Source organism: Bos taurus, chromosome 7 (genome assembly GCF_002263795.3).
Source record: "Bos taurus isolate L1 Dominette 01449 registration number 42190680 breed Hereford chromosome 7, ARS-UCD2.0, whole genome shotgun sequence".
Taxonomy (NCBI): Eukaryota; Metazoa; Chordata; class Mammalia; order Artiodactyla; family Bovidae; genus Bos; species Bos taurus.
In genome coordinates, this window is record NC_037334.1 from 38114928 (window position 1) to 38128963 (window position 14036).

Consider the following 14036-nt stretch of genomic DNA (forward strand, 5'->3'; position numbering starts at 1 on the left):
AACAAGATTTTTTTAAAATTCAGTTTTTGTTTAAAGTAATTTATTTTGGCTGTGCTGGATCTTTGTTGCTGTGTGGGTTTTTCTCTGAGAGTAGAGGGGGCTACTCTCTGGTTGCAGGGTACAGGCTTCTCACTGTGGTGGCTTCCTTGTGGAGTATGGGCTCCAGGCGCGCCAGCCTCAGCAGTTGCAGCTCTGGGGCTCTAGAGCACAGGCTCAATAGTTGTGGTGCGCAAACTTAGTTGCTCCGTGGCATGTAGGATCTTCCCAGATCAGGGATCGAACCTGGGTCTCCTGAATTGGCAGGAGGATTCTTTATCACTGAGCCAGCAAGGAAGCCCAAAATTGGAATTATTTTTAAAGAGGACTCTAAAACTCGACCCCCTAAACCTTGGTCTGCTCCAGTCTTGCCTTGAGAGGGCTCATGTGAGACCCCTTCGGTAACAAGGAGCCTGATCAAGGCAGACGCTGGTATGGGGAAGAGAGGTTAGACGGTGCGGGGCGGTGTTTCAACCACCAAAGGGGTTTGAACTGGGGGCTGCGATATATGGCCTCCCGGCAAAACTGAAGGGGCAGGGAGCAGCAGGCGCAGCCCTCACAAGACCCAGGTGTCATCCAGTCAGAGTTTGAACCAGTAGAGACAGAACTGAATTTCCGAGTGAGAAGCACTTCTGATTCGACTCCCCTGTAATAAAACGTCCTGCACGTGTATATGCACCATCCATATAACTATTCTCTGTTCGCTCACCAACACGGTCGTTACTCCTCTTCAGGGATGGGCACCGACTGCAAGGCCGGGGGTTGGGGTGGCGCTGGTACTGATCCTTGTGGTGTGGGGGGAACTAGGGGTCTCCCGTGCCTGCGACTTGCGGAGCTTTCCGCAAGCATCTGAGGTGGGTCCGAGGGACGCTGCAGCAGCAAGTGTAAGGGGCGGAGTCAGGCCTAGAGGCGGGGCTCCGAGGGGGCTGAGTCGGGCAGTGGGGAGGGGCCTGGACTTGGGGTGGTGTGCCTCTATGGGGGCGAGGCCCAGAGGGGAACAGTCGGGAGGGGGCGGAGACAGACCCAGAGGCGGGGCTCCAAAGGGGACTGAGCGGGGGCTAGGGGCGGAGCCTCGGGCGGGGCGGAATCAGGCATAGAGGAGGGGCTCTGAGTGGACGGAGCGGGGGCTGTTCGGGAGCCGGGGGCGGTCCCTGCGGGGCGGGGCGGGGCCCGACGGGCTCTCTGTGTGGCCGCGGCCATGAAGCCGCAGCCGCCGGGCTAGGCCCCGGGCGGCTCTAGCCCAGGGCGGCCCGCTGAGGGCTGGGCCCAGCCTCCGGGCCCGGTTCCCGGGCCGGCGTGCGGCCACTCACCATGCCCGGCAAGCACCAGCACTTCCAGGAACCCGAGGTCGGCTGCTGCGGGAAATACTTCCTGTTTGGCTTCAACATCGTCTTCTGGGTGAGCGCGGGGTGGGTTCTGGGCCCTGTGCAGGGGCTGGCGAAAGGAGGAGGCTCAGTCTCCTACTAGGGGGAGACACTCTGCTACAAGGCCTTGGGACTGTCCCCTAACTTCTTCCTCCGCTTCCCACCTCCACGCCCACCCTCTGGAGCACCTGAGGGAATTAGAGAGGCCCGGATTCCAGGGGGCGGGTCCGAGCCACTGCGGTTGTAGGATGGGGAGGGGTAGTCTTCCGGGGTCTTTTCAGGGGTCAGCGGAGAAATGGGAGATGTTTCGGTGAAGACCCCGCGGCCCTGCTTGGTGCGGGTCGCCCTCTCTGCCTCCCTTACCCTGCGGTGTAAGGGGTCCGCGGAGCCCCACCTCTGGTTTTGCCGATGTCCCTATGGAAAGCCTCCGCGAAGGGCTGGATTCCCTCTCCAGCCCTTTTACCGCTCCAGTACCTGGGCCTACCGCTTCGCCTTAAGCCCCTATAAAGAGGTGGGGGGCGAGGCGGGGGGGCGGGAATAGGTCAAACTCCCACCCCCAAACTAAGAGGCCTGCAGGCAAGGAGGGCCAGTCGCCCTAGTTCTCGGCCAAGGACAGGGGGATATTCCCTAATGAAAGGCCGGGAGAACTGGCCTTGGGGAACAGAATTCAGCATTCCACAGCTGAGCAAATCGAGGTGTCAGGGCCAGGCTGTCTCTGTGTGGAGAAGGGAACTGCTGGTGCCCCTCCCAGGGTGGAATCCTTATCCCTGGGGTTGCCAAGTCATCTTTCCCTTCTCCCTCCCCCATCCTCTCTCTCCAAGGCTACTTGCTGACTCTTCAGTCTCTACTCCTGACGCCTTGGTCAGAATGTCAGGCCCACTCAGTTTTGTTTAGCAGGAATCAGTGGCACTGCCCTCTGCCCACAAGCTGCTCCGGCAGTGTGGGTGTCCTTTGGCCCCTGCAGTGCCACAGCCTCAAGAGTGTGGGCCATGTGCAGAGAGCTGGTCTGGTGGGAAAGTCTGGGGCTCTGGTTGTCTCCAGCCCATCTGTGAGACAGTGGGCAAGTCACTTCTCTCTGGGCTTCAGCTTCCCTAACAGGGAGTGGGGGATGATGAAGCCTGCTCCTCAGGGCTGTTAGGCAGATGACATGAATTATAACTTACTGTATTCTCACAGTTACTTTAATTATAATCTACATTTTATAGGTGAAGGAACAGGCACAGAGAGGTTAAGTCATTTAACCCAGAGTCACACAGCCAGTAAGTGCAGAGCCAAGGTGACAGCTCAGTGGGCAGTAGGTGGAAGTGAGGCAGAGCACTGAGCAGAGGGAGCTGCCAAATGTCAGCGGGGGAGAAGCATGAGAGATCCAGGCTTGTTCCAGGGTTCCCCAGGATGGGACTCCAAGTGTGAAAGGCCCCAGGGTGGGGCAGTTTGAGTTTCATGTTGAGGGCAGTGGGGATGGATTTGTTTTGGCTTCTGTATTAGAGGCAGATCTGCCTGACTGCCATGGGCAAGGAGACCAGGGAGGCGGGCTAGGGCAAAGGAGGGGTGATGGCGGGTGGACAAGGTGAGGAAGGTTTCAGGGGAAGTTATCAGGCTGAATTGACAGGACTGGCCCAGAGCACCCTGCGGTGTCTGGCTTCATGTCTTCAGTTTGTCCCTTGCCCCACCAACCATGATCTTACCACTAGGCCTTTGCCAGTACTTCCGCCTGGAATTCAGTACTTCCGCCTGGAATTCAGTACTTCCGCCTGGAATTCAGTACTTCCGCCTGGAATTCAGTACTTCCGCCTGGAATTCAGTACTTCTACCTGGAATTCAGTACTGCCTGGAATTGTTTTCTCTTCAATGCCCCGTTTCATCATTCAGGCCTCAGCTAAAATGTCACCATGCTCCCTAACTGAAACATGCTCCCATCACTTCCCGTCACATCACTTCCCATCACATCACCCTGTTTGATTTTCTGTAAAGGCTCTGTTGGTATCTGAAACTACCTTGTTTGCTCACTATGGGTTTCCCCCACTGGAGTGTAAACTCCATGAAGGCTGAGAGCTCATGTGCCCTTTTCACTGATGTATTTTCAGTGCATGAGATGGAGCCTGGAACTCGGAGGCTTTTGCAGCAGGCAGGTGGGCTAAGGGCTCTAGAGCCAGCGAGAGGTTTGGGTGGAGATTGGGAGATTGCCAGTGTCATGATGAGGTGAAAGATGAGTTTGAGAAGAAGAAGGGTAGGTTGGAGGTTGAGGTTGGAACCTGGTGGAGGAGGGGGTGGCCTTGTGCATGGCACCAGTGAAGCAAAGACTTGTAGGAGGGAGGCTGAGAAAGGGCTGGAGGAGGAATGGCATTGCGTTAACCATGGGGAGGTTTAAAAAAGAGAAAGTAGTAATCATTCACCTGTCTAAAGGCCATGGGCAGGTCAGATGGGATGAGGCAGGAGAAGTGAGGTTTGGTTTCACATCCCAGATCTAGTGTAGGGGAGGGAAGGAAAAATATTTCTAGAAAAAGAGTACAGCAGTGAGAGGAGCCTGGGGTCAGAAAGGGGTGGGTGCTAAAGGTGGCTGGCCAGGGGTGGAGTTGACTGAGGCTCTGCGCTGAGGCAGGGAGGGAGCCTGTAGAGAAAGCAGGTGGGAGACAGAGGTCTGAAGAGGTAGGGTCATGGCCTCGCTTGGGCAGGAGGGGCGCTCTCCTTCTGAGACTAGATGTCCTGCTCGGGTTCAGGCAGCTGCCCTGAACATCCCGGGCTCATCCTAGCATGGAGATGAGGTGGGATGGTGGGTGGTGGTTAGGAGGCCTAGCCCAGGGCCCCTCTGCTGATCTAGCTCTTCACTGGGATTCCTGCTCATTCAGAGATCTTTGGCTATGAGCTGCCAAGATGTACTCTGGCAGATGGAGGTGGGAAAGGTGGGACGGGAGTAGAGTGGCAGTCACAGAATTGCAGGGAAGCAGGAGGACCAGACTTGGGAGGATACTGGAGAGGATGCCAGGAGCCTGGAATCCTACCATAGGCCTGAGGTGAGGGAAGAGGCTCAGGAACCAGTCGCTGCTGCTTGGTGGGACTGTTTTGGCCCTCCTCTGCTCCAATTCTGAAGTTCCAAGAAGGGATCCCTTCTTAGGGCTGGGGAGGGTTCAGTGTTCAAGCTGTGCCCTGTGGGAAGAAACACTGAGATGCAGTCTTAGAAAGATGGAGAAGACCCTGGATCCCATTTACAGCACTTTCCCCTCTTTCTCTCTTTCCCTGTGGCTTCCTGAAGAGCCTGAGCACCAGCAGGGAGGGGGCTCTGCTGGGGATGGGAAAGAATGTTGGTGCCTCAGCCTTCAGCTTTTTGCTGCTGCTCTTGCAGGTGCTGGGGGCCCTGTTCCTGGCCATCGGTCTCTGGGCCTGGAGTGAGAAGGTAAGGCAGTGGGATATGGTGCAGGGCTGCTATGGGCTGAGATGGTGGGAGGGCCAGTCCCCCTCTACTTGCCTCTGCTCCCCCTGCACAGGGCGTTCTCTCCAACATCTCGGCACTGACAGATCTGGGAGGCCTTGACCCTGTGTGGCTGTTTGTGGTGGTTGGAGGCGTCATGTCCGTGCTGGGCTTTGCCGGCTGCATTGGGGCCCTCCGGGAGAACACCTTCCTGCTCAAATTTGTGAGTGCCCACCCACCTAGATTCACTGGGGACCCCAACCTCCTTCCATGCACTTCTTACATATAGTTCATGCTTAATAATGGTAGTTTTATTATTGTGTAATTTTAACAGTGGTCACCAGATTTGTATTATTAATACATTTATAGGATCCTCTGTTGTAAGTGGGGCTTCCCTGGTGGCTCAGCGGTAAAGAAGCCCTGGGTTCAATCCCTGGGTAGGGAAGATCCCCTGGAGGAGGGCATGGCAACCCACTCCAGTATTCTTGCCTGGAGAATCCCATGGACAGAGGAGCCTGGAAGGCTACAGTCCCTAAGGGTTGCAGAGTCGAACATGACTGAAGTGACTAAGCAGCAGCAGCAGCTGTTTTAAGTGACCGAAACCTAGTGGCCTGGGCCCTAAGTGAAAATGGGCATTAAGAAAACCCAGGGATGTGTTAGCTGCCAGTGCCTTTGGATCCAGGGGCCACCACAGTGTCACTTGGCCTAGCCTCTCTGTTTCTCAGCTCTGTGCCTCTGAGTTGGCTCCGACCCCTTGGGGTGGAAAATGTCCAGGAATCGGGCGCGGGGGCGGGCGGAGGTATTGGCTTCAAGCCGCCCTCCCAGGAACTCTGCTGGAGGCTGAGTGAGTCTCTCCTTTCCCAGCCATTCTGCCAAAGTTCTTTAATTGCATCTCCTTAATCCTAATTGGCCGCCTCTGGACCAATCCCTGTGGCCCCAGGGGAGGTAGTGCTCTGATTGGTGGGCTCTTGATGCGTGCCTAGTGCTCAATATGGAAGTGGCTCCTCCTGAACCAAAGAAACTGGAGTTGTGTGTAGACGGTGGCTTCTCAAAGACAATAGAGCAGTTAAGAACAGCGGTATCTTTTTTCATCATAAATCAATACTAATATGGTAGAAGGTGGAGACTCTGGGCTGCCTTGAGTCAGGATGAGGGAGGTTGAAACCCCACTCAGTGGCAACCCCAGGCCCTGTATCTCTGACCCCCTCTGTCTGTCTGCCCCCCATGCCAGTTCTCTGTGTTCCTTGGCCTCATCTTCTTCCTGGAGCTGGCAACAGGGATCCTGGCCTTCGTCTTCAAGGACTGGATTCGAGACCAGCTCAACCTCTTCATCAACAACAATGTCAAGGCCTATCGGGATGACATTGACCTCCAGAACCTCATTGACTTTGCTCAGGAATACGTAAGTCCGGCATCCAGCTCCAGTTACATAAAGGAGGCACCTGCCAGGCAGATGAACGAAGGAGCAAGTTCCCTGTGTGCTGGGACCATTCTCTTGCCTACCAGGCCAGGCAGGCCCCAAGGAAGAGAGCCAGGTGTCCCCCTATCTGAAAGGAAGCCAGCCCTTGGTGATCTCCATGTGCCTAACCCTGCATGGACGCAGGGTTGGGGAGCAGAGGCCGGAGGCTTCAAACTGGCAGCTCCTAGGCCAGGCTTAGGACACGCTTAAAGGAAGAAATGTGGCATGAAAATACAGATTTCTTCTCCCACTAAGCTGGGCCCACAGTATCGGCCGGGGCTACATTGCCACTGCCCCTTTGCTGGTATAGAGGCTCTCTGCTACCATCCCCATCACTCTATTTTATTATACCTGTTGGCCCTCTTCTCTCATTTATATTATTTGTTTGGCCTCTGAACTTAGTCAGGTTTGAGACCTGCCCCACCGCCCAGAAGCTCTGCTCTTAAGCTTGCATACCTAACCCCTGTGAAGAAGCAGTCAGTGAACAGTTCAAGAAATCCTAGACACCTTCTGCCTGCACATTCTCACCCACTCACGCACTTAGTCACACACACTCATAGTTGCACCCACTTAAACAGTCATGCTCTTTTGATGCCATCCATCCCAAGAACTGCTCTGGGATCCAGAGGTGAACCAGAGCTGGTGCCTGTTTTGAGGAGCTCTCAACCCAGGGCAGAAGTAAACGAAGAGCCAGGTGGTTAGGATGTGATTTATTTGTTCATTTAACGCAGAATCGTGATGGACCAACTATGTGCTGGGTCGTGAGCTAGGTGCTGGGGATTCAGGGGTGAAAAAGAGCTGCTGCTGCTGCTAAGTCGCTTCAGTTGTGTCCAACTCTGCGCGACCCCATAGACGGCAGCCCACCAGGCTCCGCCGTGCCTGGGATTCTCCAGGCAAGAACACTGAAGTGGGTTGCCATTTCCTGCTCCAGTGCATGAAAGTAAAAAGTGAAAGTGAAGTCACTCAGTTGTGTCTGACTCTTCGCGACCCCATGGACTGCAGCCTACCAGGCTTCTCCATCCATGGGGTTTTCCAGGCAAGAGTACTAGAATGGGTTGCCATTGCCTTCTCCAAAAAAAGAGCTAGGACCTGACTTTGTGCAGATGGAGATTTGGGGGAAGAGACAGATGATAAACAAGCAAAAGAAACGTGTGTGTGTGTGTAGCATTATAAATTGTGGTAAAGGCTGAAATGGGGAAGCACGGAGAAGGAGAAGGCCTCTAGGGGCTGGCCCTGGGGGAGGAGAAGGAGCAGGCATGTGATGAGAGGAACCAGTGGTTTCCAGCGGGAGCAGGGGTGCTGAGCAGAGAGGAGGGAGGCAGAGCTGCGTGGCTGTGCCTCACTCCCTCTGTTCAGTCCACAGGACCTACCTGTGTCTGCCACCGAGCTGGTCCCTCGAGGGCCAGCTATTTGGCAGCCTGTGCTGTGTCAGTGAGTTAAGGCTGCCTGTCTCCCCACTGGATTGTGAGCTGCTTGCTTCACAGCCCCACCTAAGGAAGCAGCCCACTGTCTTGGGTAGCAGTCATGAGGATACAGATGCCCACGGCAGCATCCATGAAGTGGGATGGGGCATGGTCATGAGGGTGGCAGGATTGCTCTCCTGGCCCTGGAAAGAGGAAAAGAGATGATCTTTCGTAAAAATTGTTGGACAAGTATGGGGAGACCAGGCACAGATAGGGGCCTTCAGCCTCTCTGCAGGGTTTATTGAAACTCCCAACCCTCAAGGTGGCCTAGAGGAAGCCACAGTCCTTGGGCCACCATCCTCGCCCACTCCCTTTGCTCAGCCTCTCTTGGGTTAGGGGGACAAGCTCAGGAGCCCCTTCCCACTATCCCTAGCCTCCATCAACCTGGTCAGGAGCCTCGAGCTGCTCTGATGGCCCTGGGCCCAGGCTCGACCTGTCTGTGGGGAGGTTCCCACTTGACTGGCTGTCTCCAGGCCACTGCCAGCCAGCCTGGGCCTGTCCCCAAACAGGATGGGGCTCCTGGGGTGGGCCTGGCTCACCCGGGCTCTCCTCCCACCCCCTAGTGGTCTTGCTGCGGAGCCCGAGGGCCCAACGACTGGAACCTCAATATCTACTTCAACTGCACTGACTTGAACCCCAGCCGGGAGCGCTGCGGGGTGCCCTTCTCCTGCTGTGTCAGGGACCCAGCGGTGAGTGTGCCTTGGTGAGGGGCGGGGCCTCGTGAGGAGGGGTTAGGTGTCTTCCCATTCTTACAACACATGGGCAGGCAGGGCTCCTAAAAAGGAAGCAGTTCAAGCTGGCGTTGGGCCATGCGCCTTGGCAACAGGGAGAGGCGCTGGGGTCCTAGCCGGCTTCCCTTGAGGAGCGGTGGCCGCGGCGGAATCCATGGTTCCATCCGATTCCCCTGAGGCCTCATGGGTGCCCCTACCGAGTTGCTCCCTGGCGTGTTTCTCCTCAGGAGGATGTCCTCAACACTCAGTGTGGCTACGACGTCCGGCTCAAACTGGTGAGAGAGGTGGGGACAGGGCTGGGGGCAACGAGGGGCACTAGAATAAGAAGGGGGGCCCTCATAAGAAGGCGCCTCATAAGAAGGCGCCAAAACGCCTCAAGGATTCCTGGGGCGGGGGTGGGGGGGTGGTGGGGAGGGAGTGCTGAGTCCCAGGAGGCGCAGAGGTCTTGATACTGCTGAACCCAAGGTGGTGGGCTCCTGTAGAGAAAGAAAACAGGAAGACAGGGATAATGAAATATGAGCAGCAGTGTGACAATTTCACCTAAGTACTAGGAAGAAGCTAAAAGCAGGGAGGTAATGGGGTTGGGGCAGGGCAGTCAGGGAAGGCCTCACAGGAGAAGCCGTCTGTGCTGAGACCCCAGGGAGGAGAAGGCCCTTTGGTGGGGCTCCAGGTGGCAGGCGCTAAGGTATAAGGCCCTGGGCCTGGCTGAGCTTGATATGCTGGACTGAGGTGGGGCCCCTGGTGGCTGTGGGTGGGCCGAGCTGAGCCTGGTGCCCATTTGTCCCCAGGAGCTGGAGCAGCAGGGCTTCATCCACACCAAAGGCTGCGTGGGCCAGTTTGAAAAGTGGCTGCAGGACAACCTGATTGTTGTGGCAGGGGTCTTCGTGGGCATCGCCCTTCTCCAGGTACCACTATGGCCCTGCACAGCCTCACTCTGTCCCGGGCAGTCTGCCCTCCCAGTGGCCCCTCCCTCACCTGCCCTCTGTCTTCCAGATCTTTGGCATCTGCCTGGCCCAGAACCTCGTCAGCGACATCAAGGCAGTGAAGGCCAACTGGTGAGGCTGCCACGCTGGCCATGGCCATTCGCCTGGCTGACCCAGGGACCCTCCACTCTGCCCATAATGGGCAAGGCTGCAGGAGGTGTTTCTGCTTGGACCTGAAGCCCACATGGGGCTCGCAGGCCACTGCACTGTGCGCCCATGGAGAGCCGCATGGCTCTGTCCGGCTGCCTGTCCTGGAGCTGTGTGTACGGAGGGTGGGTGTCACAGGGAGCCGCCGTCTGGGCTGCTGTTGGGTGGTTGGCTCTCCAGGGGACTAGGAAGGGCCCAGCTAGGAGGGAGCAGGCCAGGTGGGGTGGGCTTGGGGACTGCTGTTGCCTGGGACTCAGTCTCACGTATCTCAGAATTCTCTTCACTAGTGATCCCTCCAGGAGCCCACTTCAGCCTCAGTGTCTCAGACTCTAAAATGGGTCCAAGAATCTTCTCTCCCTTGCTTGCCTCTCAGGATCAAATATGATGACGGCTACAAACTACTCAAATAAACAAATCCTTGAAAACCCGTGGCTTCAGCCCAGCGTCCTGAAGGTTCTGTCAGCTGCAGAGCTCTCCACCTTGGGCCCTGGCCAGACCCACTCCGCCAGTGCATTTTCTTGGTCTGGGTAGTATATACATTTGAACCAACCTTTAAAACGTGGTATGTTTCATGTAAAAGTCCAGATCCCAAGCTTCTCGTGAAGATTGGCCATCCGGCCCCCGCTGCTCTTGGGACGTCATCATCTCCCGCGTGCTTCCTGTTCTCTGAGAGACCCACCTGGCCGGTGCTGCTCACCCTGTAGGCTGGGGTTGACCTCCCCTCTGCTGTAGGGTTTTCCCCTGAAAACACCTGGAGGCTGCCATGGGCCAAGCCTGGAGTGAGGCACAGGGATGTGAAAAATGAAGAGGCCACACAACTTGGGTGGGGTCCAACCCCACTGGAGACTGAGATGGGTGCCCAGGAGAGTGGCTGAGGTGTGGAATGGAGATCAGGAAAGTTTGGGGAAGGAAATAATTGGAAGTCAAAAACTTGGCACCCATAGGGTTGGCGGGGAGCCTGCTTTGGGGCCCATGGTGGTTGATGCCGGGTCTCACTTGAAATCAAATGGTGGCCCGCAGAGCTGCCTCATGACCACCAGAGGGCGCTCCAGCACAGCTTTGCTTGGGTCTGGCGACTTAACACTGCAACCTCTTGTACAGCCAAGTGGCTGGTGTGTCCACCCTGCTTACCAGTGCTTCTGATTCAGGGAACTTGAGATCTTTGAAAAGAGTTCAGACTTGGGAAGTCTGACTGTTGCTCTCAGCTCTGCCTCTTAGCTGCATGAAGGGGTGTGTGGCAAGTAAATGGTGCACCCATCCACCCAGGGGGTGCTCTTTGTGGATCAAAGGGATTTGTGGGTAGTTCATAGATCTCCAACTCAGATGCTCTTAAGGTCACGTAGGTCATATAAATGAATGAAGTAGGCCTTTGACTTGTGAGGCCTTTGCAGTGCAACTGACTTTCCTACTGTCCCTGAAGACCACACAAAGAGACATTGCTTTGTGACCAGAGAAATATTTGGGCCATTGAGTTGATGATGTACCTTGAGATACAATAGAGTATGGTGGGGACTGACAGAGCATAGATCCCCATCTGAACTTTGTGACTGTCATTTAGTTGTGGCTAATTGCTATAAAGTGGGAATGCAGGTCTAATGTCAGAAATCCAGAGAAGCCAGGAATTCAGGATTTTATGTGAAATAGACCTATTTTTAAGTTGTTAACTAATGAAAAAAATTTAAATGCTGCAAGCCCAATGAAAGGTACAGCTTTGGTGCCTGTGACACTGCAGATCCCTCTGGGATAGTCGTCTGCTGGAGTCCTGGCTGCTCTGCCATCCAGGGATGCTGAGAGCTGCTGCTGGGAGGGCAGGGTATCGGGTATGCAGCCAGCATTGTGGCTCCCAGATGCCAGCTGGACAGTGTGTACCACAATAAATGCAACTCACAGTATTGTGCGTGTCTTGTTTTTTGTTTTTTGTTTTTTTTTAATTTCAAAAGCTTTCACTTTTCATTTTCCCCTTAAACCTCAACAGTGCCCCTTGTGAGGTAGAGAGTCTTTTCCTGATGAAGAAACTGGGGCTGGGTGGGGGGGAGTCACCCAGCCCTGAGCCCTCTCACGGGAGGTCTGCACCAGACTGTCCTGCTTTTCTGATGCACACGAGTGACACCTGCGCTCATAGGAGGGGCAGCAAGGCATCATTCCCCAAGCTTGAGTTAAGCTTCCGTGCACGTGCTGGGGATGCAGAGGAGAAAGAAGGGTGAAGCCCTAGCCCTTGGGCTCCATTCTTGTGGGGGAGACACGAATAAGCATTTTCTTCATACAAGCTATGAAGAAAATAAGAGTGATGGTCAGACAGGAGTAGCTAGAGGGCCTGGGAGAAGGGACCTTCTGATGAGGTGGTGGAAGGGATCCCATCTCTGGGAAGCTCCAGGGGAACAGTTGCCCTAGGGGCCCTGAAGCTGGTGGGTTTGGCATAAGGGAGCTTGGTGTGCTAGAGAGGGGAGTGTGGGTGAAGGTCAGAGGGCACAGACAGAGGGAAATGGTGGGACCAGGATGTATTTGGAAATAGGACCAATGAGATGCACAGGAGTGACTGGAAGGGGTGGGCGTGACCTTGGCTGGGGACCCAGAGTTCCCCAAAGCTCAGTTCTGCTACAGGACATCCATCCATCCACTCAGGCTGGAGGCCAGAGTCACTGGAGCATCTTGCCCTTGCCCTCCTGGAGCCCACGGTCTCTTGGCAGGGACAGATGGAACAGTTGCTAGTGGGGTACCATGTATGTGATGATGAGCACATGAGGATCACTCCACATGGCATTTCAGGCTCACGAGAGATGAATTTCCTGTCCCCAAAATAGAACTTGGAACAGTTCTTTTCCTTGTACTAAGGAGCCCTTACCCAGATGGGACCTCTCTTGGTGTGTAGAAAACACAAGGAAGCTTTATAAGCAGCCCAGTTCCCATCACTTTAGATGGGTCCCTGAGACATGACCAAGGTCACCCTCTCCCTATCAGGGACACTCGTGGTGACAGGGTTGGGCGTTGACTGGCAACCTGGGAGTCCCTCAGGAGCCCTTGGCCTGCCTGGTCTAACCAGAGGAGAGGCTGCCAGCAGCTCATCCAGCAACTCAGCAGGAGGACGTCCTGTGATATCAGGCTACCTTGTCTGTGGAGAAAGGGGGAGTACTGGAAGGGACAGATTGAGCCCAGACCAATGAGACCTTGAATCTGTACAAGGAGGTCAGATGGGCTAGGAAGTCCGGGAACAGGGTTCCCTTCCAGAGGGCGGCCGGCGCTTGCTTTGGAAGGATACACTCCAGTCAACCACCAGAAGGCGCCAAAGTGCAGCCCACGCAGGCAGCCGAGTCTGCTGCGGGTCACTGGAGGGAGGTCTGCGTGTCTAAGCAAACCCAAGCCCCGTTCCAGACACCCGGCAGCCCACCCTGCAGGTGCCAAGTCCGGACCTTGTCACCCTCTGTCCTTTCTTCTCCGAGGACTTAGAGCCAGAGACACCTCCTTCTCCACAGATGCCTCTCGCAGTGCAGTGGTCGCTCAGGGAGACCTTAGCCCACCTTCCGGTCTCCACAGGCGGTGATGTCCGCTAGGCAGGGCTGGGAAGAGGGTCACTTTCTCCAGGACATCGAAGTGACATGCTCCAATACATATACCTCCATTATTCATTCAGCCAGATTTACTGAGCACTTACTGTGTGCCAGACACTGTGGTGGGTGCACCTTGGGATCAACAGTGTTTGTCTGCAAAGGGCCAAATGGTAAATATTTTAGGTTTCCAGGTCATACAATAACTCAACTCTGCCTTTATAGCAGAAAGCAGCTTTTGCCAAGACAAACAAATGAGCAAGGGCATGTTCAAATAACATATTCTGGACACTGAAATTTGAATTTCATATAATTTTCATGTGTCACAAAATACTATCCCTCTTTTGATTTTCAACAATTAAAAACCATAAAACTATTCTTTTATATATAACTCTGGAGCTATGTAAAAACAGGCAGTGGACTGGATTGGCTGCACGCACAGGCTGGTGTGTCCCCCCTCCCCGCCCCAAGGGAGACCCTGCCCAGGAAGGGAGAGCCCACCCAGGAAGAGAGAAGACCACAGAGCATGAGCCTGGTGGTGAGTCCCTCACTCAGGAGAGGATGTAAGTGTTGAAGGAAATATGAGTGAGCAAGGGGCCCTGAGAGTGTGGGGGTGGGTCAGGACTCGGCAATAAATGGGATGGTCAGAGGGAGCCTCAATGAGACAGGAAGTTGGAGCAATGACTTTTTATATTACTTTTAAATCATTTTGATAGGACAGGTAAATTAGGAACCCATCCTACTTAAAACTCATTAGAAAAGACCCTGATGCTGGGAAAGATTGAAGGCAGGAGGAGAGGGGACAACAGAGAATGAGATGGTTGGATGGCATCACTGACTCAATGGACATGAGTTTGAGCAAGCTCCGGGAGATGGTGAAGCACAGGGAAACCTGATGTGCTGCA

General features: G+C 55.0%; 1 protein-coding gene across 7 annotated transcripts; it reads left to right on the forward strand.

Annotated features, from left to right (window-relative positions):
- The first annotated feature begins 1211 nt into the window (after positions 1-1211).
- Positions 1212-11481, forward strand: TSPAN17 (tetraspanin 17). Of its 7 annotated transcripts, none has more exons than XM_005209133.5 (9): positions 1212-1434; positions 4741-4791; positions 4883-5029; positions 6038-6208; positions 8292-8417; positions 8687-8743; positions 9248-9364; positions 9453-9514; positions 9963-11481. In XM_005209133.5, exons 1-9 carry the CDS (start codon positions 1348-1350, stop codon positions 9997-9999), a joined length of 855 nt encoding a protein of 284 aa, XP_005209190.1. In that variant the 5' UTR covers positions 1212-1347; the 3' UTR covers positions 10000-11481. The 7 variants fall into 7 exon arrangements, with proteins under 7 accessions (XP_005209190.1, XP_010805427.1, XP_005209191.1 ...); XM_010807125.4 differs by having other exon boundaries at positions 10170-11481; XM_005209134.5 differs by having other exon boundaries at positions 8687-8734.
- Positions 11482-14036: the final 2555 nt, after the last annotated feature.